The sequence below is a fragment of the Acartia tonsa genome, chromosome 7 (genome assembly GCF_053477335.1).
Source record: "Acartia tonsa isolate MP-2025a chromosome 7, ASM5347733v1, whole genome shotgun sequence".
In the NCBI taxonomy this organism is placed as follows: domain Eukaryota; kingdom Metazoa; phylum Arthropoda; class Copepoda; order Calanoida; family Acartiidae; genus Acartia; species Acartia tonsa.
The window spans coordinates 52,805,780-52,820,972 of NC_137266.1; the positions used below are offsets into that span (position 1 = coordinate 52,805,780).

The 15,193-nt window shown below is 30.7% G+C and overlaps 1 protein-coding gene across 2 annotated transcripts; it reads right to left on the minus strand.

The window, feature by feature from the left end:
* Window positions 1-660: 660 nt before the first annotated feature.
* Window positions 661-11,815, minus strand: LOC145324381 (tetraspanin-2A-like). 2 transcript variants are annotated; one of them, XM_080166983.1, is made up of 11 exons: window positions 11,707-11,815; window positions 11,327-11,400; window positions 10,896-11,002; window positions 10,479-10,542; window positions 7,286-7,402; window positions 6,727-6,750; window positions 6,019-6,075; window positions 4,917-4,975; window positions 4,425-4,515; window positions 1,498-1,539; window positions 661-1,010 (listed from the first exon to the last, which is right to left on the minus strand). In XM_080166983.1, exons 1-11 carry the CDS (start codon window positions 11,800-11,802, stop codon window positions 980-982), a joined length of 762 nt encoding a protein of 253 aa, XP_080023109.1. In that variant the 5' UTR covers window positions 11,803-11,815; the 3' UTR covers window positions 661-979. The 2 variants fall into 2 exon arrangements, with proteins under 2 accessions (XP_080023109.1, XP_080023108.1); XM_080166982.1 differs by lacking the exon at window positions 6,019-6,075 and having other exon boundaries at window positions 6,670-6,750.
* Window positions 11,816-15,193: the final 3,378 nt, after the last annotated feature.

The window sequence follows — 15,193 nt, forward strand, 5'->3', positions numbered from 1 at the left end:
ATACAACGTTAAATGATAGCTGTTTTTTTAAATTAAGGCTCGACACCCGCGACTAAGCCTCAAATCTAATCTCGACTGGATGCTTTAAAACTATTGTTAAAAAAAAGAGACTGTCGTATTTGGGTCAGGTTTATACATCTATATACATATATCTATACATTTGTAAAAGGAAAACAGCTTAAAGTGCCACCAAAAAATGACGTCATACAATAAATTTGACCAATTAGAGGCCAGTAAACACTGTAATTGACCAATATGGTAAAATTAATACTGGCCTTTCATTAGTAATTTTTATCGTATGAAGTCAATTTTTTGAGGCACTTGACGCAGTTTTTGTAAAAGGTTGATTTCCCTGAGGCTTACAAGCGGCTGACGCGTGGCTGCCGAGCCCTGTTTTAAATTACTGGAGTAAAGATAAAATATTTGTGATTTCATACTAAGTGACTGTTTAGCATTGATACCCTAATTGAAAGATAAGTGGGGGGCGGGGGAGGGCGGGTTGATTTTAACCTATGAGGGGCCCAAACAATACCTGCGGTGCCTTAACCCTGTGTGGATATCCTGTACCCAATACAACCTAACCTAACCTAACCTGAATTAATTAATAAAATAACAAAAACTAATTTTTTCTTTTAAAATTTTATGGGGAGAGTAGGGGGGGGGGGTGGTCTGTACTCGACTAGGCACTTTATGGGAAACTGTATATTTCTTATTGAAACTGTCAAACTATGGAATATTGTAAAAATAAAAACTTTCTATGATCAGGTACAATACATATTGTTTCATTTGATTAGAATGAGGATAAACAAGAAAACTCTTTCTGTAGATTGAAATTATTGGTTAAAAAGTTTGGACACTATCAGTTTAGAACTAACCAATCAAAATTCAGTAAAAGTACCCAAGTTTTCAAGCAAAGGAATAACGTTAATTTTGAGTAACAGTGTAATTTACAGTCCAATGTTCTCTCCCTTCCCGGGATTTAACTGTCTTGAAGCTTCAGCATAAGCCGCCTAAAAATAAAAATAAAATAATTTTGTCCAATAGAGTTATTATCCTAGATGATCAATCCGAGTCATTGATATAAATTTCTAGCAGACAAAGATTTTTGTTGTTATTTAATCCTAAAGCAATTCTTATTATTTATTATTACTTAGATCTTACACAAGATCATCTCTAATTAAATGACACCCGTAGCTGGCTAGAATTACGACTCTCCCCCCCACCCACAATTTACTTCATCCCCTCCCTTCCTACTGGATGAACAAACTGACCAACACGTGATATCCATGTTTGCAACCCTAATTGACGACAATTTTTCCCCTGTCATAATATCCACGTATTCTTTATCCATTCTCTTTATGTATCCTCTTTACGAGAAATTCAATTGTTTATAGCTGATTTAGTATATAGATGAAATGAAGACAAATGAACGAAATGAACGGACATACATACATAAGGCCTTAATTATAAAGTAGCTACGCTTCTAAATATAAATACCTGAGTTTGATATTGGACATAACTACAAACGGATCCGTTGCACTAAAAATATAAAATATCAATTAATAAAAAAAACAAGGATGTAAACATCAAAAAATGCAAAGCTCTAAAATGGTAGGACAAACGATTATCAACTCTTGTAGAATATCAGAACTTAATAAGCATTTGTAAATTAAAACAAAATTGCACATGAGTTTGTTACAAAATTTTAAAGAATCTTCACATAGGTTTCAAATGGTTTTAGTCTATTTTGTTATTGAATTTTGGGTCTAGGATGGTTTTATACAATTTACCAAACTCCTAGGTTTTAGGGGCGCAGCGGCTAGTTACATAAAATTTAACTAAGAATTAGGGGGTAAGACAATGGGGAAAACATTGAGAGAATGTGTTTATAAAACTTCGGGTACCAACATAGTTTACAGTCCAAAGTCCCTGCCCCTCCCACCCTGAATAACTCTGGCATTACAGTAGACTGTTGTGACGCAGGGGTCTAAAGAGATAAGACAATGGCCTATAAATAGATGTATATCTCCAATTATAAAAAAAATAACCCCTTCTGAGAATTACAATTGGAGGTTGACACGATTTGACACTCAACTTGTGAACCAACCAATAAAAATTTAATAAAAGTCCCCAAAGGTGTTAAAGCAACGAATAAGAAAAAAGTTATTATATAACTTTCGGGACTAGTGTAATAATCAGCCCAATATCCCCTTCCTCCCTGGTTCTAACGTACAGACTAGATTTAAAATATAGAAATCTTCGCTCCTAAAACTGCTACGATAAAGAATTTAGCACAAACAAATAATTAGCACAAAAAAATATTATATTATCTTTTGTTCAAGAGATAAGCCATAAAATTAATATTTTATGCAAATATTTAAAGAAAACATATATTGGCTTAAAATTGTATATTTTTTTGCAGCAAAGCTTCTCGACGTTTTTATATCAATTTGTTTTGTCGGTATTGATGCTTAACTCAGAATTCTAAAGGGATAAGACAATGACCGATAAATTGATGAACATCCCCAATGATTATACACAAAATTACTCTTTCAAAACGTTTGAACTCTAAACCTAATGAATCAGCCTATCAAGAAGTCCTCAAAGTTGTTTAGCCAACGAATAAGAAAAATTTATTATAAAACTTTGGGGACTAGTGTAATACATAGTACATTGTCCACTCTCACTCTTTGCGCTTAACCGAACATAAATGTTAAATATCCTTTTTTTAAAATATGTCTCTTTGTCTGCTTGTACCAACCGATTGCGCTTATCGCTTGACCGATATGGTTCTCCTTTACAGTAATACTTCTAATTGGTCTAGGAAAGGTTTTTAACTGTTTTTTGGGGAGTGTAACAACTACCTCCAAAAGAAAGTCAGATCCCGGAAAAAAGCTCTATCAGACGTTTTATTGGTGTATTCGATTGACCAAGGGGGTTGTTTAAGGGTCTATCCCAACCTTTCATTTGTTTGGGGGGGGGGGTACACCCCCCTTTAGCACGCCTCTGTATCTATCTTTCTATCTATTTATATGTCTAATTTTACAATTATTTTACACAATCGTGAAAACTAGGCTGGTGAAACACCATTTCTGCAAAAAAAAATTTTCTTTACATTGTCAAAAGTGAATAGTTCTTCAAATTTGTCATACTTCCCCTTAATTTTAACATCATCAAATAACATCTACGCTCCTAGAGGCCTCTAGGGGCACTCAAAGAAGGAGTGGGATGATTCTCAAATTTTACTTCTGATTTAAAAAAAATATAGATAAATTTACCCGAAGTGACATTCTGAAAGACTTTTAATAAACATATTGAATCTTTAATTGGTAGGTTCATTAAGCTAGATTTATTCGGGGATGTACACTAAATTATCTTCCATTATCTTATCCGTTGCAAACAGAGAGGGGAGTAGACAATGGGCTGTTTATTACAATATAGACCTCAAAGTTTTATGATAACGTTTTCTCATTCGATGGCTTAACAACTTTGGAGACTTTAGTGAGTATTCATTGGTTGCTGCATTAAGTTGAGTGTTCAAACGTTTCAACCAATTATTTTAATCCACAGAAGGAATAATTTGGTGTATCATCAATGGTGATGTACATCAATATAACAGCCATTGTCTTATCCCTTTAGATCCCTGTATCCCTTTAGATTCGCTATAAATTAGCGCTTACTTAACTTTTGCGGAAGTCATAGCCCCAGCGAAGTTTTACACATTACGTTGCTTTACAATTGAAAGCAGTAAAAATGTAATTTTAACTAAATTTACATCTGCTTAAGCAGGGATCTTAAGGGATAGGACAATGGAAAAAGAGGTCAAGGAACAACCCCAATTAAGATAAACAAAACTATCCGTAATGTAGATTAAAATTATTAGTAGAAACATTTTAATTAATTTTTAGAATCTTATCAAGATTTAATAAAAGTGTTTAAGCTAACGAATTTTTGGCACCAGCATTATTTACCATGGAGGGAGGGGACATTAGGCTGCTTATTACACTAGTCCCCAAAGTCTTATAATAACATTTTCTTATTCGTTTGATTACCAACCTTGGGGACTTTTATTTAATTTTGATTGTTTGGTTCATTTAGTTAAGTGCCCAAGCGTTTCAACCATTAAGTGTAATCTACATAAGGTGTCATTTTGTGTATCATCATTGGGGATCAATTTATCAGCAATTGTCTTATCCCTTTAGATATCTGATAAACAGTCCAATGTCCTCTTCCTCAATGTGATAAAGCTACAGAATTAGATTTTCAGCAATTTAAATCATGTTATATCTGAGTGAATTTCCATTTAAAACTTCATTTAATAGAAATAAAGATATGTAACAAAATTACCCTTTTGCTAGTGTGGGTACCAGTGTAATTTACAGGCTAGTGTCCCCTCCCTCCCTCCCTCCCTCCCTGATACTTACGTGAAAAATAGGCTAATACCAGCCAGGCAGGCTGTCCATGGTTCTAGCCAATATGCCAGTGTTTGATGACAGCCCCATCCATAATTATTGCCTGAAAAAATGTATTTTTTTGTAATATTCATTATTTAGATTATAATTTTTGAAAAAAGGTATTGTAATGCTATCAATAGCGAAGCTGCACTGATTCGAAATGTCTGTCCGTCTATCGGTATTGGGAAAAACATAAATCTATCTATTTATCTAATTAACTATCTATCTATCTATACTTGTAACTGGGTTTCTACATTCTAATGTAAACACTTTTACAATATGGTATCTATTTATCTATCTATCTAAATTAACACCAGACACAGTAGCAGTATTATACCTGTCACTGGATTTCTACATTCTGGTGGATTCACTTTATCAATGTGGTATCTATCTATCTATCTATCTATCTATCTATATATATCTAATATATCTAGAAGTCTGATATAGTAGCAGTATCTATACCTGTAACTGGATGTCTACATTCTGGTGGAATCACTTTGCCCATATGGTAGTAATCATCTCTAAAATTAAAATAATTATTTGATTTTAAACTTTTTTACAGTAATTTTCTAATAAATTTTTAAAATATTATATTGTAGACTCTTTAAAATTTATAATTAAACCTAAAAATTGTTAATTACAGCTTTAAATTTTAAAATTCACATAAAAAATGAATAACAAATTATGATTTTTACAGTAACTTTTTATCCATTTATTAATACTAAAATTAAATGATTCATGATAAAGCATCATAAAAATATAATTCATTATTGTGTTAAAAATATAGAGAATTGTAAATAATATTTTTGAATTAATAAAAAAAGGATGACAGCATTCATAACACGAAACGCCTGACGTTATCCCTAGAAAAAATAGGCAGCTTAAAAAAGCGTAACAGATAGACAGACAGACAAAATGAATCATAGAGTGGTAGGTGCTAAAAATTCAGAAAGAAAAAAATATTAATCTGTCTTTTATACACGCTTAATAAATTACATTAAAACCAATCTATTAAAAAAACAATTAAAATAAGAAGGAGGTTTTTTTATGCCTTTATCGTGGAGGGCACTTGTAAGTAATATAACCTAACCCCCCCCCCTTCCCACCCTATTTTCAATTTCTTTCAAAATGTCTAAGGTATTAAGTTTTTATTTACTTTAGTATTAAAATTTATATGCATTTTATATGGGGATAAAATGATTCATCAAAAAGTAAACAAATTCCTATAACATTAATAGTCATATGAACAAAATTTGAAAACAATGTGCAAAATTTGAAATAATCACCCTGACTTAAGGTTATATTTACTTATCTATTGTTATGCCTAATTGTTGAAGGAATCATACCTGTTACCACTTGCACCACAACATCCAATATATTCTTGGATCATTCACAAGACCCTGGCTTAAGTTATGAAACTATTGTTATGTCTAATTGTAGAAGGAATCATACCTGTTTCCACTTGCTCCACAACACCCAATATATTCTTGGATCATTGCATGACCCTGGCTACTATACATACATATATATCTATTAATATGTCTAATTGTCTACGGAATCATACCTGTTCCCACTTGCTCCACAACATCCAATATATTCTTGGATCATTCGCATGACCCTGGCTTAAGATTATATATATTTCTATTATTATGACTAATTGTATAAGGAATCATACCTGTTCCCACTTGCTCCACAACATCCAATATATTCCTGGATCAGTTGTAAGACCCTAGCTACTATATTCATATCTATTGTTATGCCTAATTGTATAAGGAATCATACCTGTTCCCACTTGCTCCACAACATCCAATATATTCCTGGATCATTGTGTGACCCTGGCTTCTATATATATATATATCTATTGTTATGCCTAATTGTTGAAAGAATCATACCTGTTACCACTTGCTTCACAACACCCAATATATTTCTGAATCATTTGTATGACCCTTGCTTAAGGTTATTTATATCTATTATTATGCCTAATTGTTGAAGGAATCATACCTGCTCCCACTTGCACCACAACACTCAATATATTCCTAGATCATGCGCATAACCCTGACAACTATCTATCTTTCTATTGTTACGTCTAATTATTGAAGGAATCACACCTGTTCCCACTTGCTCCACAACACCCAATATATTCCTGGATCATGCGCATAACCCTGACAACTATATATCTATCTATTGTTATGTCTAATTGTTGAAGGAATCATACCTGTTTCCACTAGCACCACAACATCCAATGTATTCCTGGATCATTCGCATGACCCTAGCGGCTCGTTCATCCTCATCCCATCTGATAGTCAAAATTAATTCATGATTATAATCTTTTAATTTTTGCTAAATTGAAGGTAATCTGCAAATTTCAATGAGCTTTTTAGTCTTATTTCTGACTGTAACATTAGTAAAAGCCATAGCTACCAGTAAATCACAAAAAGTATTCGCTCTTCCTACATTAAGTTCTTAATCTCTATTATGCAACAAATATGTTTTGTTACTAGAAAAAAGCAATTTTAATAATTTTTTACAATTTCATCTTTTACATGCAAAATTTCTGTTTTCAAGATCTTAGCGGCCTTTCATCAGGTACATACGACTTACTACTGTTAAATATACTATTTGCTGAGCCACTAACATTTTTTTTATCTTTATAATCAAAGGGGAAGGGAAGGGTAGTAAAAAAGTCTAAAGCCATACAACGACCTAGTAGATCTAAAAATAAAATAGCCAAAAAGCATTCACAGACCTATGTGAAGCATCCAGAGAACTCATTGCTTTAACAAAAAACTTAAAATTTTATATAATAGGAGAATAATAATGAATTATTTTCCCTGCTGATAAGACCCTTGAACAGGACATCAAGCTCATGGGTAAGAATATCACTCTCCTCCACTCCGTAAACACAAATGATAACTGCTCCAGCTAGTGTCAAACACCACAGTAAACATCTAAAAGAATTGGTTACAGTTAGGGATTTTACTTTAGTGACTATAAAATTGGTTGCTCCAAATCAATTCTGACTAAATATGATCTTTGCACAAAACCAAAGATCTTTTTCTTAATGAATCTATCAAACTGACAATTTTCAGAAATATCTTTTAAATATGCCCATAGAACATCAAATGATTTTGTTTATATAACTTATACAGAATTATGTAATATTTCTTTATCACATTTAATGTGAGAATGTTGATATTATCATATTCAAAATAAATGCTGTAATAAGCTTTAAAATATTTAAACACTAGTCTCTCATTGGACACAAAATGACGTCCAATAAGAAAAAGGAATAAAAATATTGGAAAGAAAATTATTTTATTTCAAAATTAATTCTTGGCATTTTGGAATACAAAATATAGGGGAAAGAAAATTATCTATTTCAAATTTATTTCTGGTCTTGAAATAATATTCATTATTTTATTTTAATTCGAGTGTCAACCAATAAGAAATAGGCATGCTGTTTTAAAAGTTTGGAATAAAAATTATTATTTTTTGTCAATTCCTTTTTTCAGAGTATAAAATGAGAATAAATTTTCCAACATCATTATTGATTTCTAATTTAACATTTCATACAGTGGGTAATATTTATTTCAACATTTTTTGTCATTCAAAATCAAGTGTCACAAAAATAATAATATTTAACATAAAAAAGAAATTTTTAAAATAATTTTGTTTTCTTTATTTGTTGAAGATTTAAGCCCAAGCTTTTTCTGAGGGGGGAGACCCCCCTCAACCCCCCCTCTCCTGAGGGGGGAAACCCCCCTCGACCCCCCCCCTGACGCTCTCTTCTTTAAATCTTTCATTATTTCTGTAATTTATTCTAACTATCTTATAAATTTCAAAACATGAGATAAAAAGGAAATAATTTGCTGTACATTATTAAAAAACTTAAAAATTGTAAAATAAATTCCAACATGATTTTTAATTTTAAATACAAGAATATTTTTTCCTATATGATATGTTAAATTTAAATACAGGAATAATTTTGTACTGTGGAATTGAAGAAATAAATGCTGTACATTAGAGTGGCTTGATTTTCAATGATTTTCTAATTTTAAATGTGCTACATACACTTTCTGTCTGAACATCATATAAGAGACCAAAAAATGAAAAGAAAATATTTTGAATAATGGGGAGGCTCGCTGATGCATGTAAACTTTGAGAAAGACACTTGTGGGGAGAATTTTTTTTTTTTTTTTTTGGGGGGGGGCAATTATTTTTCTTTCAAAGTATAGCTTTATGCACCTTCCCAATTTTGTCTTGAAGAGTAGAATAAGAATAAAAAATCTGTTTTTAAAACTATTGATCCTAGCAAGAAAAATCCATAAATAAATTTAAAAACCAAGAGATTTTACATTTAATTTAAGATTTTTCATGCTTGGATGAATATTTTTAAAACCAATTTGATATTCTTATATTAATCAACAAGACAAATTCAAAAAGATGCATAAAGCAATACTTTGAAAGAAAAAAGTTGCACCTCCAGAATAAACTTCTAAAATTTTTAATGCATGGAAACACCTTCCCCCCCATTTCCCCTCAAGGACAAAATCAATTTTTTATATTTAGGTTTCTTATATGACGTTTAAACTGTAGATGTTGATTACAAATTCAATGTCCAAAATTGATCCACTCTACTGTACATTGTTATAATTTAATATTTGATGTGGGTATAAACATTAGACATAGATGGTCAATCTGACCCCATTTTTTTCTTAAAAAGAAACCTTTGTTCACTTTTTGTTGTATATGAAATACAGCCCTATAGGCAACATTATTTGCAACTAAATTTTGCAATGATATAATTTTTAGAAAGATAACTTTATTATAAGAAATTAAATCATTTATAACTAACTTATTATATGTTGTGTCATACGCTTCACATTATATGATGGAAGAAATATTTTCTTCAAATATTTCACCCAAGGAAAGCTTTAACCTAACATATTCAACAATTTATAGCTGATACATAATGTAAACAAAATTCCCTTGTGCTGTCTCTAGGTTATCTCTATTGTATAAATGAACGTACAAAAGAGGAGGAGAGAGAGAAGGAAATAGACAGAAAAGTGAGGGAGGGGGGAGGGGGAAGAAATATAGAGAAAAATAGACAGAGATATTTATTGTTCACCCTTAGATGATGTAAATTTTTTGATAGACTTTTTTGAATTTAAGAAAAAGATTGAGAATGAGACAAAACCAAGTATCGTATTTTATTAATATTGCTTATACAAGAAAGGTCATTCAAAATTATTTCACCAATATTAAGGTCAAGTGACAAAAATTTAAATTTCCACCTACTTCGCCCCCAGAGGGGGCAATAGTAGAAGGAAAATTCAAATTTTGATCACATGACCAAAATTGTTGAAATAATTTTAATATCCTTTCTAGCATTCACAATATTACGAAAATATGATAAATAACTATTCTATCTTTCATTTCTTCTTTCTTTTTAAATCCCTAAAATAATCTATCAATTGCAAGGATAAAGAGATATGATAATGGAAACAAATGTTAGTCATGCTTGATCATCTTGAAATCCAGATTTATTGGGAGAAAAAAAAAAGATAATTCTAGTTAATAATAATTAGAAGGTTGTTTTCAATCAAAAAATGAAATATTTAAGATTAGCTGATAAGAGCAAAAATGACCAAAAAATGATAAAATTCAAATTCTGCCCTGAAAGTCAAAGACTACTAGAACATCTAAATTTTAGATTCATTGTCCTATCCTTAAATGCCTGATCTATTGCAAATGATGATTGAATTTCCACCTTTGGATTAAGGTCAATAGTATCATATATTTATATTTTTATATTTAGGATTAATCAATACCTTATTTGTTTTGTTAATTTACAAGAAGCCTCCAATAAAAGAGTATAAAAGGTATTTTATTAATAATTATTTAAATATCTAAAATTTTAGAGTTTGCTAAATTTTTAAGACTTTCTTATTTACTTACAAATACAAATTTGCCAAATATTGAAATAAATAAGAACAGGATTTTCAGACCATCCATCTATACCTGAGTATTAAGGTCAGAAGAATGATGAATCTGTTTTCAGAGAAAATTCCATAAACCATTAGACCTGAATCAAAATTCTGGTAGAAAATACCCGTGAGGTGAGAGTGAGTGAGTGTGCACTTAGAATAAGTAATCACTTGAAGTATTTATTGATCATTTTGTTCAAAATAATATGCTAGTGGCTGCACCCTATAGGTTATAATGGCCCCATATTCCAAGGAAAAGGGAGGTAGATAGATAGTTAAAAATCATTCCCAGGACTTGCATAAACTTGTCTAAAATGATTACTATAATTAGTTAAATGAGTAGAAAGATCAAGAAACAGTTCAATATGAGAGTTTAAATTTGTGGGAGTTTCAGCTTTCATATGTTTTAAAATAGATCAGTAAACAAAATAAAGACAACAATGTTATATACCTGAATTAAATGCTGTTAAAAACATTGCAATCATAACAACATATGTACAGTTCCAATATCTGTACCATTCTATTTCTAAGATCCATTCCCAGAAGTCCAGATCAAACCTTAATTTTAAAAAATAATGGAAGTTCATAAAATTTATGGATTATTGAATCAATGGTTTTATATATTACTAGCAGCTATGTCCCTAAAATCCAATGAAAACCTCTAGCCTTACTTTCAAATATTTTTTTGTATTTCTTTTCTATAGGCATTTTTTTGGAAGAGTAAAAGTACCCTCACCCAAACTTGTTATAAACCTTCTTAGGATCTGAGATGAGATCTATTGTAAAGGAGAAAGATATCAGTCCAGCGGTTAGGGATACCTTTGGTACAGACAAACAAAGATTCTGTTACTTTTTTATAAGGATAAAAAGCAATTCACTTACCTAATCCAAACACAAATACTGAAATTTGCTAGAGCAATCAACATTGAAGCTATTCCAAAGATCATCAAAATATACTAAATAAATTGATTAAATAGAATTTTGAAAAGCTAACAAAAACATCCTAATTTCAACCTTGTACCAAATATTTTAAAATCTGTCTTGCCTAAAGTAATGATTAATACATTTTTATTTCTTGACATCATAAAATGTATAATACTTATAAAACTCAACTAATAACAAACACCTATCTAAAATTCACATATGATTTTGATATTATTTATTTGTATTGCATGCATATACGTTTTAAAAACATGCAATACATCATTCTTATTTTTGAAGTAAACAATTTTGTACAATGTATCTATCTATTCATTTTCTACCTGAAGATTAATTGTCTTCCTTTCAATCTGGTCATACTTTTCTGTCCCCCCAGCCCTGCCCCCCTGTGAGACACCCTCATACTTTCCACCAAACATTGTGTTGTGAAATCTCTCTGAAAGGATGACAGTTAGTGCAATAAATATATAAGTATAGATGTTTAACCTAGACTACTACCTGACCCAATTGTTGAGGTCTTTTATTGTCTGCTGGTAAATTACTTTCTGATCTAATGTAGGGAGTTGGCTGTGATATCTAAAGATCAAATTGAAAGTTATCACAGGTCCCTCATTCTAGGGTTAAAGTTAATTAATACTTGTGCCCCCTCTACTCTTTTACTTTAATGTTATGGCTAGCAAGAATTTGTACAGAATAAGACATTCTATAAATTAAATAGATGAAAGGGTTCATAATAATATTTTTCTGATTAAAATATTTTAGCAACAATTATTTTAATAACAAAGCCATATTATAACTCAATATCTAACTTTAATAGTAATTTCAATCTATAGTTTTCTATTACTATGATTGACCTACATGAAAATTTTCATCACTTACCTGTTAAATGTGACTTTCTAAAATGCTAAAAGAAATTTCCAAAAATGTATTCATGTAAATTGATTTTAACTGCTTGACATTTTGAAGAATTTATATAACATACCAGAGGTTAGAAAAATTTAATAAAGTTTTAGCATATTTTAATTAGAATTTTGCAAAGTATATAACAATATTTTAAGACATTGTTAGAAAATGTAAATATATTGGACATGTAGATATTTCGATAATGTTTAGCCATCAAATTAATCAATAAAAAACAATAAAGAATAAATGAATTTATTAATAGTTGTGGGGTAACCTTTTGAGTAGAAATTATTATTTAAACTTTTCCAGCTGTTATCTTAGATCTTACTACACATGATAATGTTGTATTGATGAGTTGCACCTAGACTGAACAGTAAATTAAAGGCTAGACTCTTGGTCCTTAACCTCTTGCCAGTGGTAAAGTACATAGCCGACAACCACCCTTTGATTGCATAATCTTTACTTCACATATATACATTCAGATATATTTTTATGCCTATTATTCTATCAAATTAAAAAAAATTATTTGAAAATATGACAACCCTATTGGTCCTTCACCTCATACCTGTGGTAAAGTACATAGCAGACAACTAACACTTTTATTGCACAATGTTTACTACACACATACATTCAGATATATTTGTATGCCTATTATTCTGTTCAATATTTAAAATTGTTATTTAAAAATAGGATTTTAAAATAACATTCAAGTCCCCAACTGTTAACAACAATGATAATTTATTAAACTTTCAGAATCTAAATAAATTAATTCCTAAGAATGATTTATATAAAACTGTTACATTAGACTATAATAACTTAGTTGCTATATAACTTTATTGTGATATTTAATGTGCATTATGACTACGGAAATCAACTTTAGTTAATGTTTTCACCAAATTTATTTACAAAATAAAAAAGATCACAAAATACATAAAAATCCTATTATATAAAGTATTAAAAGATTTTGTCCGAAGCTTAAGATCTCAATAACTGCTGAACTGATTGGGTTCTCTATTTTGGTAAGCTTCACATAAGTCATTTGATGGTTTTACGCTATTTTCTAGACCATTTGATAAAGAATTCCTATACGCTAGGGGCGCAACCGCTAGTATTTTTAAAAAGCTAGAAGTTTTTTTACTAAAAGCTAAGAAGCAAGAATAATCTGTGATTAGAATTATGACTTATCAAATTATGGCTCAGTATTGGGAGATTCGAACTTATCGCCCCCTTGACAACAAGCGGTTGTGCTATACACAGATTGATTAACCCTGTAAAATTTGTTGGCATTATATTAATATTCAATTTTAAAGATTTAATTAAAAAAGTGGGAATGATGAATTAAAGCAAAAGCATAGAAACTCTGGCCACAGGGTGGTGTGGGGACCAATCTTGTCCCGATTTTTATTAGGTCTTTGAAACTAATAGGCCGAAAATAGCCTAAAGCCAACAGTTTACATGTAACACAGAGAATCAAATCAGATCAGCATATATTGTACAGGGAGAAAGTCACTCAAAAATCAGCCATGTGTGACGTGACGTCATAAAATGAGGGATTATCCATATCTTTTTCAGGGGTTTTCTTTCCCATTTTTTCCTCTCATCTCCCCTATTTTTATGACGTCACGTGTCTGATTTTTGAGTGACTTTCTCCTCCTACGTATTTATTGAGATTTTTAGCTTCAGACAAAAAATTTACTATTTTATGTGATAGGATAGAGATACTACGCTATAATTATGTTTGAGTAATTCCCTAGGCAACAATAAAAGAACTGAATTAAAAAGTGAAGAATTATCTGAAATCTCTTATCATTACTAATGAAATCTGACCTCAGGGCTATATATTCTTTGTATTTAATATAAAAGTAACCGGATGTTTGTGTGTTTGTCTGTCTGTGTGTTTGTACCGTAAGATCTTGCTAACAGCTTGACCGATAAAGTTATCCTATGCAGGGAAACCTCTCATTGGCCTAGGGAAGGTTTTTAACTATTTGTGAGGGACCTACATCCTTCTAAGAGAAATCGCCATTAGATAGAAATATACTCCCATCCTTAATAGTAGAACAATAAATAGCGGCTGCGCTCCCAGCATCTAGGGGAGGGAGGTCAGTTAAATAACCAAAAACATATCCCAAGACTGAAATAAATTAGTTCCTAATATAAAGATGAGAGCGTACAGTAAAATAGCCTAAAACTATCCCAGAACTTATTTTCTCGTATTCATTCGAATCCGGTGGATAGGAACCGGTTCTCATCAATACGAAAAAACTATGTCTAGCATCGTATTATATCCAGCTTTCTACGAATATAAAAATGTACAATCATAAGATTAAAACCAGTTTTTTAGCCCGTGCCTTCGGCAACTCGGGGCTAAAAAAACTGGTTTTAATCTTATATTTGTACATTCTATATCCGCGGAAGGCGGTTTATAATACGATGAAAGAAATAACTATTAAAGATAAAATAGTCTAAGCTATTGTGGGACGTCGTATGTAAGCTTGAATAAATTATATGAATTGAATTTTCCGTAATTAATGATATCTTAACGAACTAACAAACAAAAACCTAACCTCTTCATTAAAACACTCATTCTAGAATATAGTAAAATAGCCTAAAACCATACCAAATTAAAATTATTAATCATAATTTTATGAAGAATATATATTCCTGGCAATTTCTGATGTTTTTGTAAATAAGATTTTTTATAAAATTTATGATAAAACAAATATTAACATATATTATGGAAAAAGCCGATTCTTGTTGAAACTTAATAGAGTGCTATAAAACAAGGATGACAACATCTATAAAAGTATAGCTCTAAAATCAGAACAATAACTCGGTCTTGTAAAGTATCAGAACTTAATAAGCAACCCATTGATATGTGAGTCTAAACAAAATTGTACATAAATT